This window comes from Nyctereutes procyonoides, unplaced genomic scaffold, assembly GCF_905146905.1.
Source record: "Nyctereutes procyonoides isolate TBG_1078 unplaced genomic scaffold, NYPRO_anot_genome, whole genome shotgun sequence".
Classification (NCBI taxonomy): Eukaryota; Metazoa; Chordata; class Mammalia; order Carnivora; family Canidae; genus Nyctereutes; species Nyctereutes procyonoides.
Genome location: NW_026575040.1, coordinates 3,997,071 through 4,024,550, shown reverse-complemented (window position 1 = coordinate 4,024,550; position 27,480 = coordinate 3,997,071). Strand labels below are relative to the sequence as shown.

The 27,480-nt window shown below is 36.3% G+C and overlaps 1 protein-coding gene across 4 annotated transcripts in view; it reads left to right on the top strand.

Annotated features, from left to right (window-relative positions):
• The window catches only part of NEO1 (neogenin 1), a 240,070-nt gene that overhangs the window by 42,554 nt on the left and 170,036 nt on the right, over positions 1-27,480 (top strand). For all 4 annotated transcript variants that reach the window (XM_055319824.1, XM_055319823.1, XM_055319825.1 and 1 more), the window contains exon 2: positions 24,901-25,218. In XM_055319824.1, coding sequence (XP_055175799.1) covers positions 24,901-25,218 — 318 coding nt within the window. The remainder of the gene's footprint in view (positions 1-24,900; positions 25,219-27,480) is intronic.

The following is a 27,480-nucleotide window of genomic DNA, read 5'->3' as shown; positions in this document are numbered from 1 at the left end:
TTTTTGTGTGAATGAAACACAGTGAGAGAGTTGGTTAAAAAGGTGTGGAAAAATTCACACTGATTTGTCCATTTGATAACCTCTGGAGGAGGTGTCAACTCCAGGAATGAACATATGTTAATTTATTTTTTTAATAAAAGCAACAACAAAATGGAACTGTTGATTGCTAGCTGGTGCTATAATTTTTAACTAGAAAGCATTAATAAAGTAATTATTATTAATCTAAGAATTTTAAACTTTATTGTACTCTGTCCTGTACAGATAGTAACTTTTATATTTTTGAAAATGTACTAATGGAAATTTAAAAAGTTATCATTATCATTCCACCATTACAGATTGATAAAGTTTTCAAATTCCTTCCTTCCTTGTATCTTTATATACATAATTCTTACATAGTGATAATCAGAGCACAGATATAATGTCACATATATATTTTTAAAGATTACATTCTTTAGTGTATTTTTGCCGTAATCTAGTAGTTAGCATTTTTGAAAGCTTACTGTGTGCTAGGTACTGTGTTAAATGGTTTTCATGTATTATATGGTGTAATCCTCCCAACTGTAGGATGGACAAACTGAGATGAGGTAATTTGCCAAGACCAAATAGTAGCATATGACAGAAATGGGATTTGAACTCAAGCAGCCTGACTCTTCAACTCACACTCTTACCACTCTTACTGCCTCCCTTTAAAATTCTTTAGTGATTTTGTGTAACACCAGTATACCATAATTCACTTAGCCATTTTCTAGCTATATATCTAGTTTATAGGCTTTAAAATTTGAACCTCATACATTTGTAACTAAACAAATTGATGCCCATTCTGTGCAGGATCCTATTTTAGGTACAATTGGTGTTGGTATGCATGTAGTTATGATTTAGCATTATTTGACCTTACCTGAAGACTTGTGCATATACAAGTGTATATGAAAATTTGTATAATGATGTTTTTTTTTTTTCTGGTGGAGTGTCAGTATTTTAAAGATGTCCTATGGAAAACAAGTATTTTTCTCAAATAATTAGAAAGTCATTAATAAAAATGAACTCAGCACTGTTTGATGCCTTTAAAAATTCTTTCTATACATAGCGAGCAATATTCTTTTATATGGTATCTGCAAAAAAATAATTTAAATGAACATTTAACGTGTTTTGTGATTACACGTTAACTTTATCTTCAAGTGGAGACATATGTGTGGATAATCCCCAAGTCCCTAGTTTGCCTGTAGCGTATGCATTTATGCTTAAATAAAATAGGGTGAAATTACAGATTCATACAGAGAAGTCACATTTGTAACTTAGGAAGGTTTAAATAGCTTTCTTTTTAAGCCAGTATTAGTTACTGCTCTTTTATCTTTGGGAGATAGAGTATCAATTTAATAGGGGAACCTAAATACTAGACAAGAGTCAGCTGCTATTGTGTTGAGTTGATAAGAGCTGTATTTCAAAGCTTACCTGCTGGATTTCTAGATACCTATTAAAATAAGGGCAAAACATATGGTTATCTTACAAATAACTTAGAATCCTCCTTGCTAAATAACATCATTTTTATGGCACTTTTGATGATCTTTCTACAGAATTTATTTGATGAGTTTCTTTGGAAATGTTCATTATTAATCTTGAATGGCGTTGGTATTTGTTTACTTAGTGTAACTTCTGTACTGTTCTTTTTCATTGTTTATATTTTTAATTGTTTATTTCACATTTTTATTTAAATTCTAGTTAGCTAACATATATGGTACAGTTGGTTTCAGGAGTAGAGTTTAGTGATTCATCACTTACATATAACACCCAATGCTTATCACAGGTACCCTCCTTTGCATTTTACCTCAATCACAAAGATTTTCACACATAAAAAAATGATATGAAAATAATTACTGTATCTTAAAATACTCCTTTAGTGTCTATATTTCCAATTGTTTTCTAAATGTCACAATTACTTCTTACTGAATTTTATTTTTAGATCAGTTTTAAGTTTACAGAAAAATTGCAAAGAAAAAAATTTCTTGTATACTTTACACCTGTTTCTCCTATTATTAACATCTTACGTTAGAGTGGTACATTTGTTGCAATTAGTAAACTTATACTGATGCGTTATTATTAACTAAATCCATACTTTATTCAGATTTCTAGTTTTTACTTAATGTCCTTTCTGTTTTTCATGTTCCAGAATTCTATCCAGCATACCATACTACATTTAGTTGTCATCTTTCCTTAGGCACTCTTGGCCTAAGACAGTTTCGCAGACATCCTTATTTTTGATGACCTTGACAGTTTTGAGGAGCACTGATTGGATGTTTTATAAAGTGCCCTTCTGTTGGGAATTGTCTGATGTTTTTCTCATGATTAGTTAGACTGGGTTTATGGGTTTAGGGGGAAGACCACAGAGGTAAAGTGTCAATTATAATCATCAAATCATCATTTCATATCCAGGATGTGTAATATCAACATGACTTATCAATATTGATGTTGACCTTTATCACCTTGGCTGAGTTGGTTAATGTTTGCCAAGTTTCTCCACTGTAAAGTTAGCATGTCCTCTTCCCTTTTGGAAGGAAATCACTGCACAGTCTACACTTTAAGACACCTGCCTTGAGGGTGGATGTCTATGTAAATAATTTGGAATTCTCTACATGGAAGATTTCTGTTTTTAAATTTATTCAACCATTTCTATCAGTATGAACTCATGGATATTTATTTTATGCTCTGGATTATAATATAATAGTACTTATTTTTGTTGCTTGGATTGTTTCCAGCTTTGGCCATTGGAAGTTTTTTTATTTGGCTTATTTGCCCTTTTGGCATAGCTCCATCTTATTTTTTGTTTTGTTTGTGTTTTTGTTTTTAAGCGCTTCCTTACTTCCTGGCACCGCACTATGCTCCAGACTTACCTATTGTATTTCTTGCCCCAATCCTAGAATTAGCCATTTTTCCATGGAGCCCTGTTCTTTTCATAACTATTATTTTAAAATAACATCTTTATTGAGATATAATTTATATACTGTATAATTCACCTATTTAAAATGTGCAATTCAGATTTTAGGATGTTTACGGAATTGAGCAAATATACCATAATCAGCTTTAGAACATTTTCATCATCCCAAAAAGAAACCCTGTGCCCCATTAGCAGTCACTTCCCATCCCTGTGTTCTCTCTCCCCTACCCTTCTGCCCTTTATAACACTTTTTGTTTCTGGATTTCCCTAGTCAAGACATTTCTTATAAATGAAATCGAACTGGGCAGACCAGGTGGCTCAGCGGTTTAGCGCCGCCTTCAGCCCAGGGCCTGATCCTGAAGACCCAGGATTGAGTCCCACATTGGGCTCTCTGCATGGAGCCTGCTTCTCCCTCTGCCAATGTCTCTGCCTCTCTCTCTCCCTGTGTCTCTCATGAATAAATAAATAAAATCTTTAAAAAATATTATAAAAAGAAACAGTTAAAAACAGAGGAGAATATGGGAAAGAAGCTGTATGTAACCTGAAAAACCTAACTTAGGTACTCTCTGGCCCTGTTTTTCCTCTCTAGCCCTTTTAAGAGAAAGTTTGCTGATTCCTGGGCCATTGATGTTTTATGCAGTGCTGTCAGTTCACTAAAGGTTGCAAAATGGTGATTTTCTGTCATTCTCTTATTATTAAGTGGAATACGTCTATAAATAGAAACTTACTTTCATCAACATTTTATTGCCATAAGAAACAGCTTGATTAGGAAAAATGCTTAGTTCTTTTACATGCCACTTTTTAAAATAATTACTTGGTTCTGTCACAGTCTCCAAAGGTGATCAGTTTTGTGTTTTTTGGTTTTGTGGGTTTTTTTTTTTTTTTTGGTTTTGATTTTGTTTTTTTTTTGAGGTCATAATAAAGTAATGGAATTCAACGTATTTGAATATTTCAATTTATTATTATTAGTGCTTAAATGTCCCATATTTGGCCAGTAAAAACCTCTGGAGTCTTTTATGATGACCCTACTAGTCATTTGATAGCTTTTTCTTTTCTGGTATGACAAGATGTTGCAGATTCATTTCCTATTCCATTTGCAGACCTGAAATTAGCAAGTTTTTTAAAGGTTCTTTTGTGTGGAAAATGGAATTTAGAGCCAAAAATCTCATTGTGGAGAGAACTTACTGCTACTGGCTTGGTCATTATTACCAGGGCTTTTCAGTCAAGTGAGCTAGGAAATACATATTTTTTAGATAAGTAAAGTACGAATTCATATTGGTACTTAAGATTAAAACTGAGGGGAACTCCTGGGTGGCTCAGTGGTTGAGCATCTGCTCTCGGCTCAGGGAGTGATCCCAGAGTTCCAGGATCAAGTCCCACATCAGACTCCCTGTGGGAAGCCTGCTTCTCACTCTGGCTGTGTGTCTCTGCCTCTCTCTGTGTCTCTCATGAATGAGTAAATAAGATCTTAAAAAAAAAAAAAAGATTAAAACTGAGGGATAAATGGTTTTTACTTCACCTCATTGATTTTTTTTTTAATAGTGATTCAGTACTTCCATACAATGCCTAGTGCCCATCACAAGTGCACTCCTTAATCCCTGTCACCCATTTTACCCATCTCCCCACCCCTTTCCCTATGGTAACCACATTTGTTCTCTATAGTTAAGAGTGCGTCTAGGTATATATATATCTTTTTCCCCTTTGCTCATTAAAATTTTTTTTTACTTACTTTGCTTAGCCTTATATTCTCTAGCTCTTTCCATGTTGTTGCAAATGGCAAGATTTCATTTTTTTTATAGCCGAATAATACTCCATTGTGTGTGTGTATACATTTCTTTATCCATTCATCTATCGATGGACACTTGGGCTGCTTCCATAACTTGACTATTGTGAATAATACTACTATAAACAGAGAGGTGCACATATCTCTTTGAATTAGGCTTTTTTGTATCCTTTGGGTAAATACCCAGCAGTGGGATTGCTAGATCGAAGGGTATTTCTATTTTTAGCTTCTTGAGGAACCTCCATACTGTTTAACACAGTGGCTGCACCAGTTTTCATTCCCACCAACAGTGCACAAGTGTTGCTTTTTTTCCGCATTCTTGCCAATACCTGTTGTTTCTTGTGTTGTTGATTTTAATCATCCCGACAGATCACCTCACTGATTTTAGATCCATATCACTTTTCTTCCACACGGAGAATCCTATTCTCCATGACATTAATGAAATTACTCATTTGCTGGATTCTACAACACACACATACACACACCAGTCTCAGAATAACAATACCAATAGTAACTACAACAAAGTGGTTATTAAAACAGTTAAAATATTTTGCAGTCCTTTTGGTCCTGAGGACATATTCTACTAAGTATAGCTTTGTTATTATTGTGTGCTTAAATTCTCTTACACTAGTTCCTGTCTGGATGGTTATAACGACAATTAGAGATTTAAGCGTGTTTTACTTTTTTAAATGTTTAGGGATTTTTAAGATTTAGTTTTCTCTTTTAAATTTGTAAAACAATTGCATGATCCCAAAGTCAAATCTATGTATAAGTTCTATTTAGAGACATTTAGCTTCAATTCCTGTCCCCTCTAACCAGATTTCCTCTCCTTGTAGGGGTTAAAAATTGTGTGTGTATCTATTACTATTCTACCTTTTTAAGATAAAATATCCACTTTTCTACAACCTTGCTTTTTCACATAATTTATTCTAGAGATCACTCCATGATAGAGGATAAAGTAATTGTATCATCTAGCTTACAACTGCACACTACTTCATTTTATCAGTGTACACAGTGTGTTCAGTGTGTCTCTTATTGTTGGACACCAAGGTTGTTTCCAGGCTGCTACTACAGGTAGTGTTGCAGTGAATAATCTTGCTTGTACCTATTTTCGTATTTTGGCCAGTGCATTTTGGGGATAGATTCACAGATGTAGGATTATGAAGTCAAAGGGTAAAGGCAATTATAATTGTGCTAAATATTGCAAACTTCCCTCTATAGTGGAAATACCATTTTGCATTCCCATTAGCCTATTTCCCTATACTTTGCCTACAGAGTATTTTGTTGAACATTTGGATTTTTGCCAATATGGTAGGTGAGAAATTTTATCTCAATGTAGTTTTAATTTGCATTTCTCTTATTATGGGTGAGGTTGAGTATCTTTTCAAATGATTAAGGACCATGGGTATTTCATTTTACTAACTAACTGCATCTGTATGAAAATGGTCTGCAGTTACAATAGTATACAGTAGTTCTATTTTACTCTCAAATGTATTTACAGTTGCCTGTTTAATGTATACGTGGCTTCATTGTGAGTATTCTGGGGTTTCTGTCTTATCCTTTTGATACTATTAACATCTTTCTTGGATTTTTAGGTCTGCTCTTCTTTTCTCTCCCCCCCCCCCCAGGATTATTTCATATCAGAAATATGTTATCAAGAGATTAAGAACTCCGTGAATGAAATGTGAATATGTGATTTAATATGACAGCCTATTAATGTAGGCTTGAATTAGCTTTAGGCTAATCAGGCTTAACCAGCTTTTGAATTCAGTGTATTTCTATCATTAAATATACAGTTGAATAGAAGAATTCTAGAACCTGGTCTACAGACCTTGTGAAACGATGACATGATCTTTCTGAAATATCTGATTACTTTGCAGTGAGAACTTGGCACACACAGCTTTCTTTGCAGAAAACAACTCTGATATTATAAGATTTGTTATTAAGGATTTTTAGTCTTGTGTTCTTCTCTTTTGCATATATTTAAGTTGTTAGGTTGTCCTGTGGGATTTCATAAATATTACTTCTGTTAGTAAAGCTGCTGACAGCAGAAGCTTTCAATAAATTATTCATGTGCTGTTTGTTTTCTGTGTTCAAGAATTAATGCATCTTTACTCAGATTTTTTTTTTAGCTGAACTTGGTAGCAGTTCGTAAACATATGGTGGTATAGTGACATAAAATCTGTGATGCTTGTTTTCCATATAAGAAAAGTACTCTACTAGCAATATTTAGAACAATATCAGCTCTCTAAAACATAGCTGATTACTGAGAAATAATGGAAAAATAGCTTTCAAAATTGTGGAATAATTACTCAAAAAATTGCTGCTCTTTTAAGATGTGGGCCACTAAGTTTTATGTCTTACTTGTTCTCTGTCATCTGTGTACTTAATATTCACTTTCATTCATCGAAACCTTTAGGTCTTATTTTGCAGTCTTCTCCATTGAAGGTCTGTCATTGTTCTAGAAGATGTGAGTGTCTGCTTTGGCTTACTTTCTAATACCATTATCAGTTCTTCACATTCCCTTCATCTCCAGTGGCTTCTCTTTCATGCCTCTTCAAGTAGCACTAGCTTCCAGAATTGCACCCTACTCGTTGTCATCTCTCAGCAGTGCTGAAATATTATTAAATAGTATCACAGTCTTACCACAGTCTCTTGTCCTACCAGATTTCTCACATTGTGCTGGCACCATGTACCCATTTTCTCTTCACTCCTGTGTATTTTCTTCTTTATCTGTCTTATATTCATTGACAGCTATATGCTGGTATTTTCAACCCTCTTACTTCATTGTCACTACCTACTTGTCTACTTAGGAAGGTTGGGTTTTAAATGTCTATGTTCTCTTCCTTTATAGTCTGCAAAACCACATTCTCATATTTGCACTTCTTTCAAAATAGCAGCCTAAATGTGCTCAGTATGGCCCGGTAATCCTGTTCTCCCTTTCTGGTGCTCCCGTCCCTTCTCACTACAGCTCCTTCAGATGTTTACCACCACCGGCAAACCTCTGACCCTTCCTGACAGCTCAGCCTACCCACACCAGAAACAGTTGTACTCATCTCTTACTTCAGCGACTGTACAAGCAATTAACTATGACTCCCATAGCTAACACCAGGCTTACTCGTATCCTCATCTTTCCTTCTCATTACAGCAAAAGAAGTGTCCTTTCTCTGATCTAGAATTAATTGACATGTTTTTTTAAATATAGACATTTAATGCTTGAAATTTCCCTCAAAGCATTGCTTTAGTTAACTGCACAAATTTGACATGCTGTATTTTCATTAAGTTGAAAATACTTTGTAATTTCTCATGTGATTTCTTTTTAATCTGTGAGTTATTTAGAAGTACGTTGCCTAATTTCCAAATACTTTAGGCTTTTCTAGCTATCTGTTACTGATTTCTAGTTTAATTTCGTTGTGGTTAGGAGATACACTCTGTACAACTTCACTTCCCTCATATGTTCATGAGTAGTCATCTACAAAATCAAGGGGACTTTCTACCAAATTCCAGAGTTTGTGTGCATTTCTCTCTCTCTTAGCTTCCTCCTCTCTCATACTTTGCAAATTGTAGTAACCTTGGCTTCCTCAATTCTGATCTGTTTCTTTAACTGTGAGATCTCAGAAATTACTTTTTCTTTCTCATGCTGATGACTGGAAAGATGAGATATCTACAGGCTGGAAGATGGGGTAATTATACAGCTCATCTTGTTTGTTTCCTGTCTCTCAGGGGTCACAGTCCTGCATTTCATGTTGTCCAGTGCCTGAAAAAACATTGTTTCATTGATTTTTGTCCAGTTATCTGGTTGTCTGAGGCAGGATAGTAAGTCTAGTTCCTGTTACTCCGTTATGGCCAAAAGCCTGGATCCTAATCTTACCATCTTTTGGCCCGAGTATTTGATTTTATCCTCTTAGTACCCTTTAGTACTGATTCTTTCCATCTTTCAATATGCTCAAGTCTCTTTTGCAGTACAAAGAATACAAAAGAAGACCAAGCTCAGGTTATCTTTATTTACCGATTTATCTCTCCTCTGCCTTTTACAGCCAAACTTTTTGAAATGGTCTCTAACATCCTTGCTTCTCTCAAAATTGTTACTTGTGGTCTCGCAGAATCTGCATCACTTGCATACTTGTTAGAAATGTAGCCAGGCTCCACCCTAAATTTTTACAGAATCAGAAGTTTAGCAGGATTTAACAAGGTGATTATGCAAACTAAAATTTGAGAAGTGCTGTTGTTCATTTTATAGGCTCTTATTTCTTCATTTTTCATTTGTTCCTGAGTGCATCGTAGTCTGGTGTCTGTCTTCACTACACCACTAAATCTGCTCTTGCCTAGGTCATCAATGACCCTTTCAATATATATATCCAATGAATGAGTGGCCAGTTTGTATTGTACTCTCGGCAAGTCATCCTCATTCTTTTTTTTTTTTTTTGGTGTAAATTACTCTCTTTATTTGTGCATAACTTTTATTTTTTTAATAAATTTATTTTTTATTGGTGTTCAATTTGCCAACATATAGAATAACACCCAGTGCTCATCCCATCAAGTGCCCCCCTTGGTGCCCGTCACCCAGTCACCCCCACCCCCCACCTTCCTCCCCTTCCACCACCCCTAGTTCGTTTCCCAGAGTTAGGAGTCTCTCATGTTCTGTCTCCCTTTCTGATATTTCCCACTCATTTTTTCTCCTTTCCCCTTTATTCCCTTTCACTATTTTTTATATTCCCCAAATGAATGAGACCATATAATGTTTGTCCTTCTCCGATTGACTTATTTCACTCAGCATAATACCCTCCAGTTCCATCCACGTTGAAGCAAATGGTGGGTATTTGTCATTTCTAATGGCTGAGGAATTTTCCATTGTATACATAAACCACATCTTCTTTATCCACTCATCTGACACCGAGGCTCCTTCCACAGTTTGGCTATTGTGGACATTGCTGCTATAAACATCGGGGTGCAGGTGTCCCGGTGTTTCACAGCATCTGTATCTTTGGGGTAAATCCCCAGCAGTGCAATTGCTGGGTCGTAGGGCAGATCTATTTTGCATCCTCATCCTATCCTTCCCTTCCCTTCCCTTCCCTTCCCTTCCCTTCCCTTCCCTTCCCTTCCCTTCCCCTTCCCTCTTCTGCTGGGATGTCTGTTCTCTTGTCCTCTGACTTATGTGACTTTTGTAGGCTTGCTTTTTTCCCCTGCCTTTCCCTTAAATGTTAGTGTTTTGCAGAATGTGGTCTTTGACTCTCTTCAGATTTTACATTTCTTATTATATCTCATTTTCTCTTGCAACTTCAGTTTCAACATGTATCATGAATGGAATTCATGAATTTAACATGAATCTCTACAAAGTTCCAAGCTTGTATGTCATCCATACCTGTGTTCCATAAGCCCCTTAAATTCTCCACATTTATGGCAGACACCCTGATCTTCCCAGCTGTGTCCTCCTCCTCAGTGACTGGCACCTCCATTCAGCCATTGTCCAAGCCAGAAACTCCTCAGTCACCCTTGACTCCTCCACTGCCCTTACTCTACATTTACTTACTCTCACTTCCACATTTAATCATTCTCCAGGGTTTATTGATTTGACCCTAAAGATTCTTCAGATCTTTCCATCTCTTAGTTACTGTTGCTACTTTTCCTAAATAGTACTTCATCGGGTTTCAACCAAGACGACTATAGTGGCTTCCTAACTGGTTTCCTTCTCTCTAGCCTTCTCAAACAAATCTCCATTGTGCAGCAAGCACTGTACTTCTAATTAGAAGTAAATGTGATCTTCACTTCTTATCTTAATGCCTTTGCCAAACTTACTAACTTCTTAGCATGTAAAAATCCTTACAATCTCTCCTTGCCTACTCACTTCTGAATTTCTTTAGATATTTTTGCCCCTTCCACTACCACCTTGTTTCTAGGCTTTTGCACCTGCTGTTCCATTGATGATGCATTCTGCTCTTTACTGGCTGGGCTCCTATTCATCCCTTAGGTTTCGTGTTAATAATCATGTTTTACATGAATGTCCTCTCTAGGGCTGTTCACTTCTTTCTCTGCCTCTTGTACACACTCTGTCATGGCTTCCACCATGTTGTTGTTATTGTGTTTGTGTGAGCCATGATTATATCATTATGTGTTTCCATTGTCAGCACTCTGATAGTAGGTACTACTGTCTTACTGTTATAATTTAAGTACATAGCATCCTTCATTCGTTCAACAATATTTATTGAGTACCCACTATAGATGCCAGGCAAGATTCCTACTCTCATCAAGCTTGTATTATGGGGATGGGAGTGGATTAGGGTGAAGTGAGAAATAAAGAATTTTGTTCTTATGTATAGTGGATCCTTAGTAATATTTTTGAAATATTAATGTATAAATTATTTTAACAAACCCTTGAAGTCCATAAATCTTTGATGTCATTGTTACTGACTTAAGCTTGAAACTTTGCTCTCTAAAAATTTAATACATCTTTTTTGGTTAGAGTAAGATGTGGTAATTAGGTTATTATTCAGAGCCTTTTACTTTACCTAATTTTGTTTTTATTTTATCTAGTTTCCCTGAACAAAGCTAGGTAAACAAAGGCTATTATAAGTACACTTTACAAATAGTAGTGAGAAGTAATGTTTAACTTCAAAACTAGAAAAGTGAAATAGCCAAATATTTTAAATAATAACAAATATAAATTATTAAGTCATAATAAAAGTCAAGACCTAGATCCTGAAATCAGAAAAAATTCTCATCAAGTAGCTAAAATGTAGATTTAATAATCAGTAGGTTATCTGAAATTGGTAGACTATGTGGAATACTTTCCTTAAAATGCTGTTACTTTATTAATTTTTAACCCTAATTATATGAAAACATGATAGTAAATTCATTTAAAAATCTTATATACTATAAAAAAATCTTATATACCAAGACCTTCATTTAAGTACTTTTTTGTAAACATCACAGATTGTGATTAACTGAAGCAAAAAAGGAATTTATTGGTATAATGTCAAGTAGCTTAAGGGATCAATGGAAAAACTAAACCAAACAAATGGCCACTGGTTCATTTGGGCCAAAGAGATTATTTTTTCTTAAATTATAACTCTTCTGGGTTATTTAATTAATTCCACCTCGCTGAATATTTTTGCATTCTGATGCCTAAGAGTACATGCTATGTATTACATAGTTTCTGGTATATTATAATTGCTTAGATAATCAATAACCTAATACAGTGTTTTTCTCTCTCTATTTTAACACTGCAAAAGTATCTAGAAATAAGAGTATTTTCCTACATAACATTACCATTAATCACATCTATGAAAATTAAAGTTAATTCAATAATATTGTTTAACATACTCAAAATATAAATTAACTCAATTATTTTCTATTTTTTGTAGCCCAAGACAGCACAAAAGTTCACTTATTGCACTGTTTTTGTCTCTTTAGTCTCTTTTCATCTAGAACAATCCTCTTGCCTTTGTTTTTCATGACACTGACTTCTTTTTGTAGAGCCCAGGCAGTTGTCTTATAGAATGTTTTAAGTTCCAGATTTCGATAGTTATTTCCTCATGCCTAAATTTATTATTTTTTTAAAGATTTTATTTATTTATTCTTGAGAGAGAGAGAGAGAGGCAGAGACACAGGCAGAGGGAGAAGCAGGCTCCATGCAGGGAGCCCGACGTGGGACTCGATCCCGGAACTCCAGGATCATACCCTGGGCCGAAGGCAGGTGCTAAACCGCTGAGCCACCTGAGCTGCCCTCATGCCTAGATTTAGATGAAATGCTTTTAGCAAGAATATTGCAATGTTTCTTACTGCATCCCCTCAGAACATGCATGATGTCAGGTTTCTCACTATTGCTAATACTGAATTTGATCACTTAGTTAAGGTGGTGACCTCTAGATTGCTGTCCATTATGAAGGTACATGTTCTACTTTGTGATTAACAAGTAATTTGTGGTTGATACTCTAGACTTGTGTAACTGTCCTTTTTGCCTAAATCTTTTACCCAAATCATCAATTAAAATTATTTCTTTAATTTTTTATTAAAAGTTTCTAAAAAGTTTAGTTTCCAAATAGACATTTTGGAGTAGGTGTTAGATGGTGCCAGTAATTGCTTAAAATACTTTAATTTTTCCTGTTTAGTTGGTAGACCACTTGTTTATATTTGACAGTGAAAAGAGCTTTGCTTTGATCCTTTACATCTGCGGTCATGATTCATAATCTTACCCGTTGCAGAAATAGTGCAACTTTTTTCTTTAGAAGGAACTTGTTTGGGGCTCCTGGGTAGCTCAGTCAATTAAGTGGCTGACTGGTGATTTCGGCTCAGGTCACAATATCATGGATTATCATGGATTCATGACACAGAGAGAGGCAGAGACATAGGTAGAGGGAGAAGCAAGCTTCTCGCAGGGAGCTGGTTGCGGAACTTGATCCCAGATCCTAGGATCACACCCTGAGCCGAAGGCAGACACTCAACCGCTGAGCCACTCAGGTGGCCCTAACAAGTTATTTCATATTCTTTGTGTGTATGCACACTCACTAAGGCTTTTAAAATCCACTGTGTATCTTATACATAAAGAAAATCTTAATTTAGATTAGTCACTTTTCAAATTCTCAATAGCCACATGTCACTAAAGTGACTACTGTATTGAGCAGTGCAGGTTTAATGGTTATGGTCTTGGGCACAAGGGAGCCAAATTGATTTGATTCAGATCTTACCTTCTCTATAGCTAGCTTCATGACTTTGGGCAAATTATTTGTTCTCTTTGTGGCTCAGGTTTTTTTTGCCGTAAATGAGGGTAACACCTACCACTAGGGTTGTAAGACTTACACAGGTAAAGCACTAAAACTAGTAGTAACTGTTCAGTGAATGTTAACTATTATTATTTGTTATACCTTTAGGCTTCATTCTCTGATTCCCTTTCTGTCTTAGAAGAATCCTTATATTTTGGGCCACCTGGGTGGCACAGTCAGTTAAGCGTCTGACTCTTGATTTCAGCTCAGGTTGTGATCTCAGGTTTGTGAGATGGAGCCCCACATTGGGCTGCACACTCAGCATGGAGTCTGCTTAAGACTGTCTCTCCCTCTCTGCCTCTCTCCCGTGCATATGCGTGCTCACTCTCTCTCAAATAAATTAATTAATTAAAAGAAGTATCCTTGTATTTTATTAGGCTAGGACTAGATCTTGGATCTTTTGCTGTTTTATATCTTCTTGTTTCTAGCCCTCAGTCTCTTGCTTTATCTCTGCTGTACTGACTTTGTAAACCAATAACATAAACTAGATTTTTCCAGGACAGTTTTGATTTCAAGTGTTCTCTCCTCCTGTTGCCATAATTCATTGAAATGAATGGCTCTGCAGATGTTAATGAGTTAATAAAGGATTTGTCCTTATGATTTAAAAATCTCACAAAAGGGGTAGCCCGGGTAGCTCAGAGGTTTAGCGCCACCTTCTGCCCAGGGTGTGATCCTGGAGACCCGGGATCAAGTCCCATATCAGGCTCCCTGCATGGAGACTCCTTCTCCCTCTGCCTGTGTCTCTGCCTCTCTCTCTCTCTCTATGTCTATCATGAATAAATAAGTAAAATCTTAAAAAAAAAGTCTGAGAGCTACAGTAGATTGGATTATTAAAAAGTTGACCCACAAATACCTCTTTACTACAAAAGTCTGTGTAATAGTAAGATGGTATATTAGCATGTGTAGGAGAGGCAGTCTTGTATATTCATAAGTGTGGTTGTATTAGAGTTTTTTAGAATGTGGGTTTTTTTTTTTTTTTGAGAGAGAGAGAGCGGAGGTGGGAGAGAGAGAGGGGGAGAGAGAGAATCTCAAGCAGGCTCCACACCCAGTGGGAAGCCCGTCTCGGAGCTCCCTCTGACAACCCTGAGATCATGACCTGAGCTGAAATCAAGAGTTGGATGCTCAACCAACTGTGCCACTCAGCTGCCTCTAGAATGTGTTTTAAAATAGTTAAGTATCCATTTTCATATTAGGTCAAGGTAGGTGTAGATAATTGAAAAAGTATTCAATGAAGACCTGCAAAGGAGATATCCTTTTTAAAAATAATTTGATAACTTACTGTGATAAAACATTTTGTGGGGCACTTGGGTGGCTCAGTGGGTTAAGCATCTGCCTTTGGCTTAGGTCATGGTCTCAGAGTTGTGAGATGGAACCCTGCGACTGGCTGCTTCTCCCTCTCCCTCTCCTTCTGTGCTCGCTCTCTCTTTCTCAAATAAATAAAATCTTAAAAAAGAAAACAAAAACATTTTGTACTCAGGATGCTAGTAAAGTACTATATTCAAAATGGTAGAAGAATATGACACTACTTAATAATCAAAGAAATATTAAAGCATAAAACAATATCACAGTTCAGATATTTGGATTATACTTGCAAGTTACTTTTTTTTTTAAAGATCTATTTATTTATTGAGAGAGAGAGAGAGTGCTAGCAAGGGGAGGAGGGGCAGAGGGAGTGACTCTTCAAATAGATTCCCCACTGAGCTGGGAGCCCAGTGGGGGGGGAGTGGAGCCTCGATCCCATGACCCACGAAATCATCACTCTAGCTGAAACCAAAGATTGGATGCCAACCACCTGAGCCACCTAGGCACCCTTGCAAGCTACTTTTCACAATATATTATAATTGAGCGCATATTTTCATTAGTATGCTATGGAAAAGTAGAACTGAAAAATACTCTTTGTTTCAGAAATTTAAAATACTCTGCAGCAAGTACTGTATAAAATGTCTTAGGAAAATCTTCTGGCTACAACTAACAAAAAGTTGCTCATAAGATATTTTCATGAAAGGTTCTGTACAATTAATGTGAAAATTCTTACATTTTTCTCATCTAGCAGAATGAAAAATACCCAGATTTTGAGCTGAAATATAAATATTGCTAATATCGTTGGCATGTTAAACTAAGACTGTTATTAACATAACTTTTCTGAGAGTTGTCTTAGAGAATTTCCATGTAACTGTTCAGAACGTTGATGGTATTATTTGCAGGTTATCAGATTGCACTTAGTCTTCTTGCCAATTATATAGAAGGTATTATAAAATAATACTTATGACACTTTGAAAAGTGATATTAAAACATTTTTACAAAAGACAGATTTGAAGTCATTGAATGTTAAATTTTTGAGACTGAGGTTGATTTTAGAAATGACTGGAGATTTGATGGAATACGAAGTCACTAAGAATACTCATACATCATTACATACTGGCCCAGCTTGCCTTCACGTTTCCAACCTTAGGATCCTGAAAAGGATACAAACAAGACACAGAAACCAAGGTACAAATAGCAAGTAGCAATAGCAAAACAGGGATAACTTGAATACTCTCATGAAGTCTAGCTTTTTACCAGGGGAGACAGGCCTTAAAAACAGAGAAAGTGAATGGCTGGGAAGAGCATAGAAAGGCTGGGATTAGGAGCCATGGACCTTCACACGGATAGTTGTCAGAGAAGGCCTCTTTCGAAGTGACAGTTGGTTGAAACATGGAAGATGAGAGGAAGCTAGCTCTGGATAGAAGAGTGGGTGCAGAGTAAGTGTTCAGGGAGGGGGTACCACAAATGCAAAGGCTTTGTTTAATATGGGAAAGAATGTAGCTTGTTCAAGAAATTGAAGAATGTGACCAGAGTTTACTGAGTTGGAAGGAGCATGACGTGAGATTAGGTCGTAAAGAGTCAGGGACCAGATCGCGCAGTGCTTTTTGATTGCCATGGTGATGAATTGGATTTTACATTCACTGTAATGGGGGAGCTGTTGAAAAATTAGGCAGAGGAGAAAGATGTATAGACTTGAGTTTTAAGAACACTTACTGTTATTTTATATGTAATGGTCAAAATGTGATTAAAAGTAAAAAAAATAAGATCCATATTTTGCATAGCAGTTTCTAAAATGTGACTGGTGAAAACTAAGGTGCTACATATTAGTTTGGGAGAAAATATTGTAGGCTTTTGAACTCTGAATAGTCACTTTTTATTGAGGACTTATCTGCCAAGCAGTGAGGTTAGGTGCTTTATACCTGTCTTCACAGAGATTTCCTTGAAAGGAGGGCATTGTTTTTCCTGTTTTATAAGGGAGAGAATTTTAGATATAGAAAGAAATTAACTAGAATAGCAGAGCTAGAATTAATCATGTCTGCTTGACTCCATTTTACAAAAGAGTTTTCCACTCTGGCTGTTTTTTTGTGGGTTGGGGGGAGAGGAGGAAGGCTGAAAATTGAAGAAAAGGAAAGCACTCTTATAATAACAGATGTTTCATGAATAAACTCAGTTTTCATTTTGGGAGAATGTTTGGGAAAGTAGGTGCTATAAATTAGAGTAATCCGATTACATTTCCCTAATAGGATATTAGTGGCCTGTAAAAGAATTTCAGATCTAGCTTTGGTTAGAAGTTGACATCTACTGTTTTATGATATACCCTTACCATCACAGTTTTTCAAAGCGTAAGTATATCAGGCGAGTAAAACCATCCATGTAATATAAACAGCTAACCACACGCCTTACTTGAAATACCAGGGAAGGAGTTCCGCGTCCTGTAGATTTAGTCTTTGGAGAAATTAGCTCTGCAGGGCAGAGAGGGACTGAGCTCTGGAGCTGGGAGCACTAATTGTTATGTAGCAAATCAGGGTGGAAAACATTTAACTCCTAAGTATTGCTTGTTTATAATCAATAATGTGAATATATTTATTTCATTGAGTCCTTCGAATAGAGTATTATTTTAACTTTCTAATTTTTAGACTTTTTGGTTTAAGATTGAGAACTTGAAGCAAGAGACACTAAATTATATGGTGAGAATGGACACCAAAGGATCAGGAAGGATGAAATGTAGGATTTACAGACTGACTGGATGGGATACTGTGGTCAAAAGTAATGTTATTAAGGAATAAAAGAGGTATGAAGTTCTTTGACATTAGTATCTTAGTTTATAAAGAAAACACAGTTTTCATAGGTTGAATGACATGTACAGAATGCTTACATTTGTAGGTTTGTAAAAAGGCTTGCTTATCTTTCTGTCCTACATTCCTGCTGCTGTCAAACTTTGAACCTCTGTGGGCAAAAAGATAGGTTTCATTTTATTTCTTCCAGTATTCGAATACTGTATGTAATTTTTTTGCTCTGGGCACGATAAAATTTAGGATTATTGGCCATGCTGGTATGTAAGTGATATGATTTGTTGATATTTGGGGGTGGGGGAATTACAACTGAAATAAGTTCCCTGTGGATATTTTCCTTTCATAAGATAGAATTCTATCAAGAAGTGTGAAGTATTTTATCAAAAAGTGAGGAATAGTCTATCAAGAAGTGAGAGCTATTCCATTAAAAAGTGAGAAATTTGCAGAGACTGCGAAATGTAGGAGAGATCAGACAGGATCATCAGAATAATGTGTATCGTGACTGTGGTCACAGTAAACTTAAATTAAGCAAACTTAAGTGAATAGGGAATTAGGACCCTGGTGGGAATTATAGGCCAGTTTTTATACAAAGTCAGCTAAGGAGTGAGTGTCTGTTACGCTTCTACTGTGACAAAGGAAAAATAGTTAAAGAAACGGTGATAGATCTGAGCACTGGGTGTTTTAAGTGATGAATCACTGAATTCTGCTCCTGGAACCAATATTGCACTGTACGTTAACTAAAATTTAAATAAAAATCAATTTTAAAAAAAAAGAAGTGGTGATAGATCTTTATTTTTTCTTTTTTTCTTTTTTTGGTGATAGATCTTTAAAAAAACCCCAAAAACTCCTGTTCCCAAGAAAGGATTACTTATTACCAACAACAAAAAAGTTATTTTGTTATTAAAAAAGAAAAAGATGACAAGAAGAATGCATCAGCAATTGTTCATATTTTAACAAGTAAGCAGTACAGAAATCCGTTGGAGTAAAAAGTCTTCCCCCCGTATGCTCTCCCATCAGTAGCTGAATCCCACTACTTTCCCTGGGTGAAAACACTGTTAAACTATGTTTATTCTTTTAGCTTTTTCCCTACATTATTTTTATTTTTAAGATTTTATTTATTTTAATTTTTTAAAAATATTTTATTTACCCATGATACAGAGAGAGAGAGAGAGAGAGAGAGAGAGAGAGAGAGAGAGAGAGAGGCAGAGACCCAGGCAGAGGGAGAAGCAGGCTCCATGCAGGGAGCCTGACATGGGACTCCATCCCGGGTGTCCAGGATCAGGCCCTGGGCTGAAGGCGGTGCTAAACCGCTGAGCCACCCGGGCTGCCCTATTTATTTATTTTAGAGAAAGCACACGTATGAGCAGGGAGGGAGTGCAGAGGGAGAGAATCTCAAGCATACTCCCTGCTGAGCATGGAGCCTGATGTGGGACTCAGTCCTACCATCCTGAGATCACAACCTAAGCCAAAATCAGGAGTCAGACTTAACCTACTGAGCCACCCAGTAATTTAATGATATTTGCATTTAAATATATACATATACACATATATTCATTTACGTATATATTTTTATGTAAGTAAGGTCATACTACATGCATTTTGAACTTGAATATTTTTTATTTAACAGTATATATATTTTAACAATTTTTGAGTGTTGATATGTGAATATGCCCCAGGCTTTTCATATTGCCCCCACTCTTATGCAGACTATGTATGAAAATAGCTTTATTTCTGCTTGAATAGTATTGTGTTTTATGTAAGTATTCACACAATAGCAAAGGCGAAAGAAAAAATTAAAAGTCAACTGGAATCTCACCACCCTGAGATAATCTGCATTTTAATGGTTTTTGAAAAATCTACCCCTTTAGGTATTCACACAAGTGTGAACATCACCCACACCTACCACATATTCATATAGTATTTATAAAGCGATTATACACACAAATTGATTTTTATTATGAAATTAATTTCTATGTGTGTGAAGATCTTTACCCACTCACTCTTCTACTTCCTCCCAGTATATCAGTGGTAACAACCTGGGTTAGCTTTCCTATTTTCTCAGTGCTCGTACAGTCATATGCATATGACATTTTATTATTTATATATGTCTGCATTGTTCATTTTCCCAGAATTCGTTCCAAATCAGCTGAAATGGGACTCACTTATTTTTTACTGGCTAAATATTTTAAGGCAGAAGTCAGTAAACTATAGTCAATGGATCAAATCCATCCTGCTGCTTGTTTTTATAAATATTTATTGAAACATGGCCTCATCCATTTTTTTATTGAGTGACATGCCTTAAAATTATTTGTTATGTGTAATATATTTCCTCTCAGTCTTGTCATATTTTTCTTTGTTATATTTGCCATGAAATTTTTAAAATTTAAATGCAATGAAGTGAAGCATATCTATCTTTTCTAACTTTGAAGTTCTCTATTTTGATTGAAAACATTGCTTGACTCCAGAGTTATCCTTGTATTTTCCTAAATTTTAAAAAAAGATTTATTTATTTGAGAGAGACAGTAAGTGAGAGAGAGACTGCATGCACACAAGTGGTGGTGGGGGGCAGGGGTAGAGGGGCAGAGAGAGAGGGAAAAGCAGACTCTCTGCTGAGCAGGGAGCCAGATGTGGGCTCTATTCCAGGACCTTGAGATCATGACCTTAGCTGAAAGCAGACCCTTAACCAGCTGAGCCACCCAGGCGCCCCCTAAAATTCTTTTACATAGTTTTTTCGTTGGTTTGGAATGTATTTTTTTATATGTGTATGAGTGGCATTATAGTGTAGTGTGCTTAACATCCAGACCAGAATCTATTATTCTATTCAGGTTCTATTATTTACTACTTGTGTGATCTTGGACAAGCTATTTAGCATTTCTATGCTTTAGTTTTCTCCTCTAAAATGAGGATAATAATAGCACTTATCTCATAGGATAGTAGTGGAGATTAAATAAGTAGTTAGTATGTAGAGAGTGTTTAGAGCAGTCTTACACATAGAAACATGTTAAGTGTTTATTGTTATCACATGTTATAAGTAGGCTTCTTATTTTTCCCTCATGTTGATAACCAGTTGTCCTAGAAATTTTTTTGAGTAGTTCATTCTTTTCCCCAGTTGATATCAAATGCCATCTCTGTTGCATATTAAGTTTCCAAATATTTATTTGTTTGTTTGTTTTGTGGCTCTCTAGCCTGTTATGTGGCTCTGTTTATCCCTGCTTCCAGAGCCGTAGTGGCTTAATAAATACTGAAAACTGATGACTGCAGTCCCTTTACTTTGTTCTTGTAAATTGTTTTGCCTCTTCTTGGCTTTCTTTGCTTTTCTATATAACTTTTTAATGACTTATCAAAACTTACAAAACGCTGTTTATTAATCTTACCATAGAAGAGAGTGATACTAATTGACTAGTATTGGAATGGAACCTGTGGTTTTGTTAATACTTCAAGCAGTGGAAGTTTTTAGAAGTTGGTTGGTTGTATCACCTAAAGATTAATACCATCCATTGTGGTAAATGGACATTGGGGACATGGTGAATGATAATACTCTAGAAAGATTGTAAGCCTCTAAGTGCCAAACTATCCTCAGATACCCCAGGGCACCTCGCAGAACTCCAAGGGGTATTTTAAATTGTCTAAGGCGGGATGAGCACTGGGTGTTCTGCTATATGTTGGCAAATTGAACTCCAATTAAAAAAAAAAAAAAAAAAACTTTCTAAGGAAATGCAGCGACATCTGTTGGACACAGTGCAAACTTCTAGGTCAAGGTAGTTTACAGTTTCTTTTCTAAATTTTTTTATTTTTTGGTTTATTATTTTTTTTATTGGAGTTCGATTTGCCCACATATAGTAGAACACCCAGTGCTCATCCCGTCGAGTGCCTTCCTCAGTGCCCATCACCCAGTCACCCCCACCCCCTGCCCACCTCCCCTTTCACTACCTCTTGTTTGTTTCCCAGAGTTAGGAGTCTCATGTTCTGTCTCCCTCTCTGATATTTCTTAATCATTTTCTCTCCTTTCCCCTATAATCCCTTCCACTATTTTTCATAGTCCCCATATGAGTGAAACCATACAATGTCTGTCCTTCTCCAATTGACTTAACTTCACTCAGCATAATACCCTCCAGTTCCATCCACGTCGAAACAGATGGTGGGTATTCGTCATTTCTAATGGCTGAGTAATATTCCGTTGTGTGCATAGACCACATCTTCTTTATCCATTCATCTTTCGGTAGACACCGAGGCTCTTTCCACACTTTGGCTATTGTGGACATTGCTGCTATAAACATTGGGGTGCAGGTGTCTCGATCTTTCACTGCATCCGTACCTTTGGGGTAAATCCAGCAGTGCAATTGCTGGGTCGTAGGGCAGGTCTATTTTTAACTCTTTGAGGAACCTCTACATTGTTTTCCAAAGTGGCTGCACCAGCTCTCATTCCCACCAACAGTGCAAGAGGGTTCCCCTTTCTCAACATCCTCACCAACATTTGTTGTTTCCTGTCTTGCTAATTTTCCCCATTCTCACTGATGTGAGGTGGGATCTCATTGTGGTTTTGATTTGTATTTCCCTGATGGCCAGTGATGCGGGTAGTTTACAGTTTCAACATTTGATTATGCTACCTTCATTTTAGTGCTGTGATGTTTATGGAATTGGGTTTCAGTGTTTGCTGGGATAAATACCAAGTACCATGCACAAGTCAGTGTGGAACAGGAAATGAAGATGGCAGTATCCAATTTGATTTCAAAGTTTGAGAACTCATGCAGTGTCTAGTTGGTGTACACATCCCATAATAACTAATTGTGGTTGTTTAAAAGTTAAAATAGTTTTCAACTTATGTGTATGATTTTTTTTTAATAGGAGATACTAACTTGGGACACAAATATTGATTCATTTGTCTGAACCTAACTATTACATAAAACCGAAGTGTTAAGTATTTCTTTTAGCTGAGGGAATTCATGAAAAAAAAATAACTAAAAAAATAAGGGCACCAGGAACCAAGAAACTTTGGGAACTTCTGTCCTTAACAAACAAGTCATTACAAATATTTAAAAATTAAGAACATTTGAAGTTCTGTGTAGATACTGTATGCCATGCCTGCTTGTAACAAGTTGAAACTAAGTAATCTCATCTGGGCACCAGGGACAGACAGTATTTCTGAGAAAGCAGTATTTAAACTGGGCTTGAAGGAAGACTCAAGGTTCATTGGAGAGGGATGATGGTGGGACTAGCTTGTGTGAAGAGGGCAGGAGCTGTGGGGGGTGACAGGTGCAGCAAGCCTTAGAGGGTGAGGGGGGAGTGATCCTGGGGGAAGGCTGGACAGTGGGCAGAGGCCAGGGCACACAGAGACCTAGAAGTCCAGTCAGGGAGTTTATTTAGATTCCTTTATAAAGGGCAGTGTCAAGCCTTTGAGGGATTCTAAGTGAAGGAACAGTACCTTAGGTCACTGTATGTTTACTGAGGGAATAAAATACAAAGACGATATACATAAATATTTAAGGAATGCAGAGTTAGGAGTATTAGAGCTGTATTAGAATACAGAGTGCATATTTATGGTAATATTTTGAAGGGCCTTGATATTCAGACATTCTTTGCAGGCATATACTCTCAAGTTGGCTGATATGGGCTTTTAAAATGAAAGGAAACCGAAAGCAAGATAGAATGTTAGGCTGTGAAACATTTACATTTGTGTAATTATTTTTTAAATGGCAAAAACTTTGTCCAAATTTTAAAATGAAGTTTATTAATAGTTATTAATACTTATTTTAATGTGTTAATCTGTATATTTTTACTGCCAATCTAATACATTTTATCTCTTAAGTTCCTGAATTGTGTAGTTTGGGTGGTATAATAAAGATTTAGTGTTACACAGGAATGGTATAAAAGTAATTTATCTTAGTTTAGCTATCATTTTGTACTGCCCTGGAGTTGATATTTTTATTTATTTTACTTTAGTATCAATGTAACATTTTTTACAGTAATAAGAAGCAAATCACTGCAGGTTACTTCTGAAAAATTCCTAAGCTCATTCTCAAGAGTTTTAATAAGGCCTAAAGAATCAATTTCATAACCATCAAGTAGAGATGGAACCCACGTCGTGGTGTTTGAGGGAGGAAGATTAGTCTGTTTGGAATTTGATTAGCATTTTAAGTGTTAGAAAAGCTTAAAACAAGTATTATTTCCTTTCCTCTGCCAGGATGTTTCATATTTACTTAGAACCATTCTTTCATTATGTAATAAAGAGCTAGTGTCATCCTTAAATTACAATATAAACTATAGATAAAGGGATGTGTAGGTACATTTTAAAACAGTCTTGGTTTCATTTATTGGACTAAGCCTCCCTAATTGCTCACATGAAGAAATCTGATTAGAATTGATTATAGTCTGATTGCAAGGGGGTTGGTCAGTACTCTTTTTGAAGAAAAGAGGTAAAGCTTAAAGTTGGAAAGTTTTCTTTGGCTTAGAATATAAGATTTATAGCAAATGAAACAAAAATTATGTTCTTCTCATGTTCAAGGAACTAAGAAAAATTAAACTGATCCCTCCTCTGCTCTTTACATCAAAACTAATTCAGGGGCGCCTGGGTGGCTCTGTTGGTTAAGCATCTGACTCTTGATCTCAGCTCAGGCCTTGACCTCAGGGTTGTGAGTTCCCTACTTAAAAAAAAAATGAATTCTAGATGAAGATTAAATGTAGAAAATTAAATCACAAACGTACTAGCATAAAACAAGGCTAAAATTTTTTATAATCTTGGAATAAAAATCCTTTTAACAGATTTAATTTTAAGTAAAGTTTGTTTTCTTATGACAAAAATAAAGTCAAAGTGGAAAAAGGAATATTTGCAAATCATAATAGCTATGCCCAAAGATTGCTAAATCAATAGGATGAGTAATCCACTAGAAAAATGGATAAAGTATATGTATGGTGAATTTATGAAAGAAATATAGCCAACAAACATACCTTATTAATAATAACAAAGAATCATTTCAATTTTTTGCTTCCTTTCTGTATCATAGAATATTTTGCTTTGAATAAAATAATTTTAAATATTTATAAATCCAATTGTAGAGTTTGAAATAAAACTTTTATTAGATATTCATAAATCTAATAAGGTCGGATTATCTCATCTGGCAGGGTCTTTTTTCTCCTCTTCTTCTAAGTGGGTCATATTTTTATTAACTAGTAAAAGAAATTTTATTTATTAGACCCTCATAGTGAAATGACTTCGTATATATTGTATCCAAAGAGCATAATTATTTAACAATAATTTTTATTCAAATGATACTTTCTTACAGAAATAGAAGAAGAAAGTTTTGCTTAGCTTTGTTCTTTTTGTTATTTTTGTAGGATCCAGCATTCGAACGTTCACTCCATTTTATTTTCTGGTGGAACCAGTGGATACACTCTCAGTTAGAGGCTCTTCTGTTATATTGAATTGTTCAGCATATTCTGAACCTTCTCCAAAAATTGAATGGAAAAAAGATGGAACTTTTTTAAACTTAGTATCAGATGACCGACGCCAGCTTCTCCCAGATGGGTCTTTATTTATCAGCAATGTGGTGCATTCCAAACACAATAAACCTGATGAAGGTTATTATCAGTGTGTGGCCACTGTTGAGAGTCTTGGAACCATTGTCAGCAGGACAGCCAAGCTCACAGTAGCAGGTAAGTTGTTTTTAAGTAATTTATTTGTATTTTCCAATTTTTGTAGAGGGTATATCTTGATAAAAAGCAGTATTATCCTAGAGTTTTGATTTTGGTAACAAGAAATATTCATTTAACAAGTATCAATTGAGCATCTGCTAGGCGTATGGGATTATGCTAAAACTTGCTTAGTGCCTTCAGGAATAAACTGTAGCACTTTTCCACTTTGTCATTTAGATTGCTGGCACTTGGGATCAGAAGTCTTAAGGCCATTCTTCTTCTTCTTTTTTTTTTTTTTCCATTCTTCTTTTTAACTTGGAAGTGACAGAGGAAGTTGTATAGGAAAATTGATTCCTTTTGATTGCTAACTTTTATCCTCCCAGCATAATGGCTCTGTAAAACTTGCCATATAGCCAGAATCTTGGTTCCTTTATGCCCCAGCCAAGGAAATGACATTTAATTGGATTAATTATTTAAAAACCTGTAGGATATGGGTAGGAAGGTGAAGAGCAGAAAGTTGTAAAGAGACAAACATCCACTCCCCTTGAGAGCATTCTTATTTGAAGAATAATGGAAAGTGTAAGCTGCATAAGTCATACTGGTCATAGGCACTGGTATTCCTCAGGCCAGTGTTTCTTCACTTGAGTACTGGATGAAATAGTTTTGCTAAGGGTCACATTGTACAAAAATTGTCTTACATTTAAGTCTTATGTTTATACTCATCTTGCTAAAATGCTCACATTTAGAAAAAGAACACAACTGACAGACTAGCTCCCCATTTCCCGCTCACTCAGGCTTGTTTGCTCATTCGTTCAGAGTATGATGGCTCTTTTTCTCTTCGGAACCAGATACTCAAAGCTGAATTTGAGTGTGATATAAAGCTACTGTAATTATTCCATACTCACAGACTGAGGATGGAAAAAGAAAGGGGGGGGGAGTCACTTCTTTTAATAATTAGCCTTTCCTCTTTTCTTTTTTTTCCCTTCTTCCTTCTTTTCCTTTTTTCCTTCCTTTTTTTCCTTTCCTTCCCTCCCTCCCTTTCTTCCTTTAATCTGCTTGCCAGGCTTTCTCCAACATGTTGATAAATAAGTTAGCATTATGACTGCCCCTACAGTGTCACTTAGGTGAGTTCCTTTTATCATTTATGTTCTTTTATTTTTTTTAAAGATTTTATTTATTTATTCATAAGACACACACACAGAGAGAGAGAGAGGCAGAGACACAGGCAGTGGGAGAAACAGGCTCCTTGAGAGGAGCCCAATGTGGGACTTGATCCCGGAATTCCAGGATCACGCCCTGAGCCAAAGGCAGATGCTCAACCACTGAGCCACCGAGGCATCCCTATCATTTATGTTCTTAAGCTGGACTTTAATCGGGACTTTTGGTCTTAGCTGTCTCCCACAGCCATTCACCAAGTGATTTCTGCTTCCTAGTTTCTCTGTACATGATCCTGAGGCTACTTGTCATCATCCCTCACCACACACAGCCTTGTACCTGTCTGCTGCCTCATTCTTCCTTGTCCAGTCCAGTGGTAAGGCTTTTTCCTCACCCTTCAGGAGCTCTTTGGTGACATCATCAGGAGGATGTCTAAACTCTGGCACACACCTCTAGATCTTTTCATGAGTTGGCCTCCAGTTCTCCAGCCTTCCTCCTCCCTTCCTTTCCTCCCTCCCTCCCTCCTTTCCTTCTGTCCTTCCTCCCTCCTTTCAGAGAGAGGGGTGGTGGTGGGAAAGGGCAGAAAAAGAGAATCTCAAGCAGATTTCCCACTGAGCGCAGAACCCAATGCGGGACTCTGTCCCAGGACCCTGAGATCTTGACTTGAGCTGAAATCAAGAGTCAGACACTTAACCGACTGAACCACCAGCTTCATTTTCTAGCACTTCATTCTGCCTCTGTCCCTGCCCTCTACCATCATCATCAGTGGGACCACCTTCACCATATTTTAAGCTCTGCCAATACTGAATATTTTCAAATTCCTTTTGTTCTCTGCCTCTGGCCTTTGCTCATGACTACCTCACTGCCTATTAAGCCTGTCCTGTACTTCTTCCTTTCTTTCTACTCTGCTGGGTCTGTCCATCCTTTTTTTTTAGCTTTTATACCTGCAGGAAGCATTTTTTGGCCTAATATCTTAGTAAACAGTCCATTTTAATACAATATAATCAATTATTTGGCTGCAGACAAGATTCTATAGGAGAGTTATTTAACTCACTCATAGCCTATCAGGAGGAAATGATATCTGAGCTAAGATAGGAGTAAAAATTCTTTTAATAGTTGCATAGTATC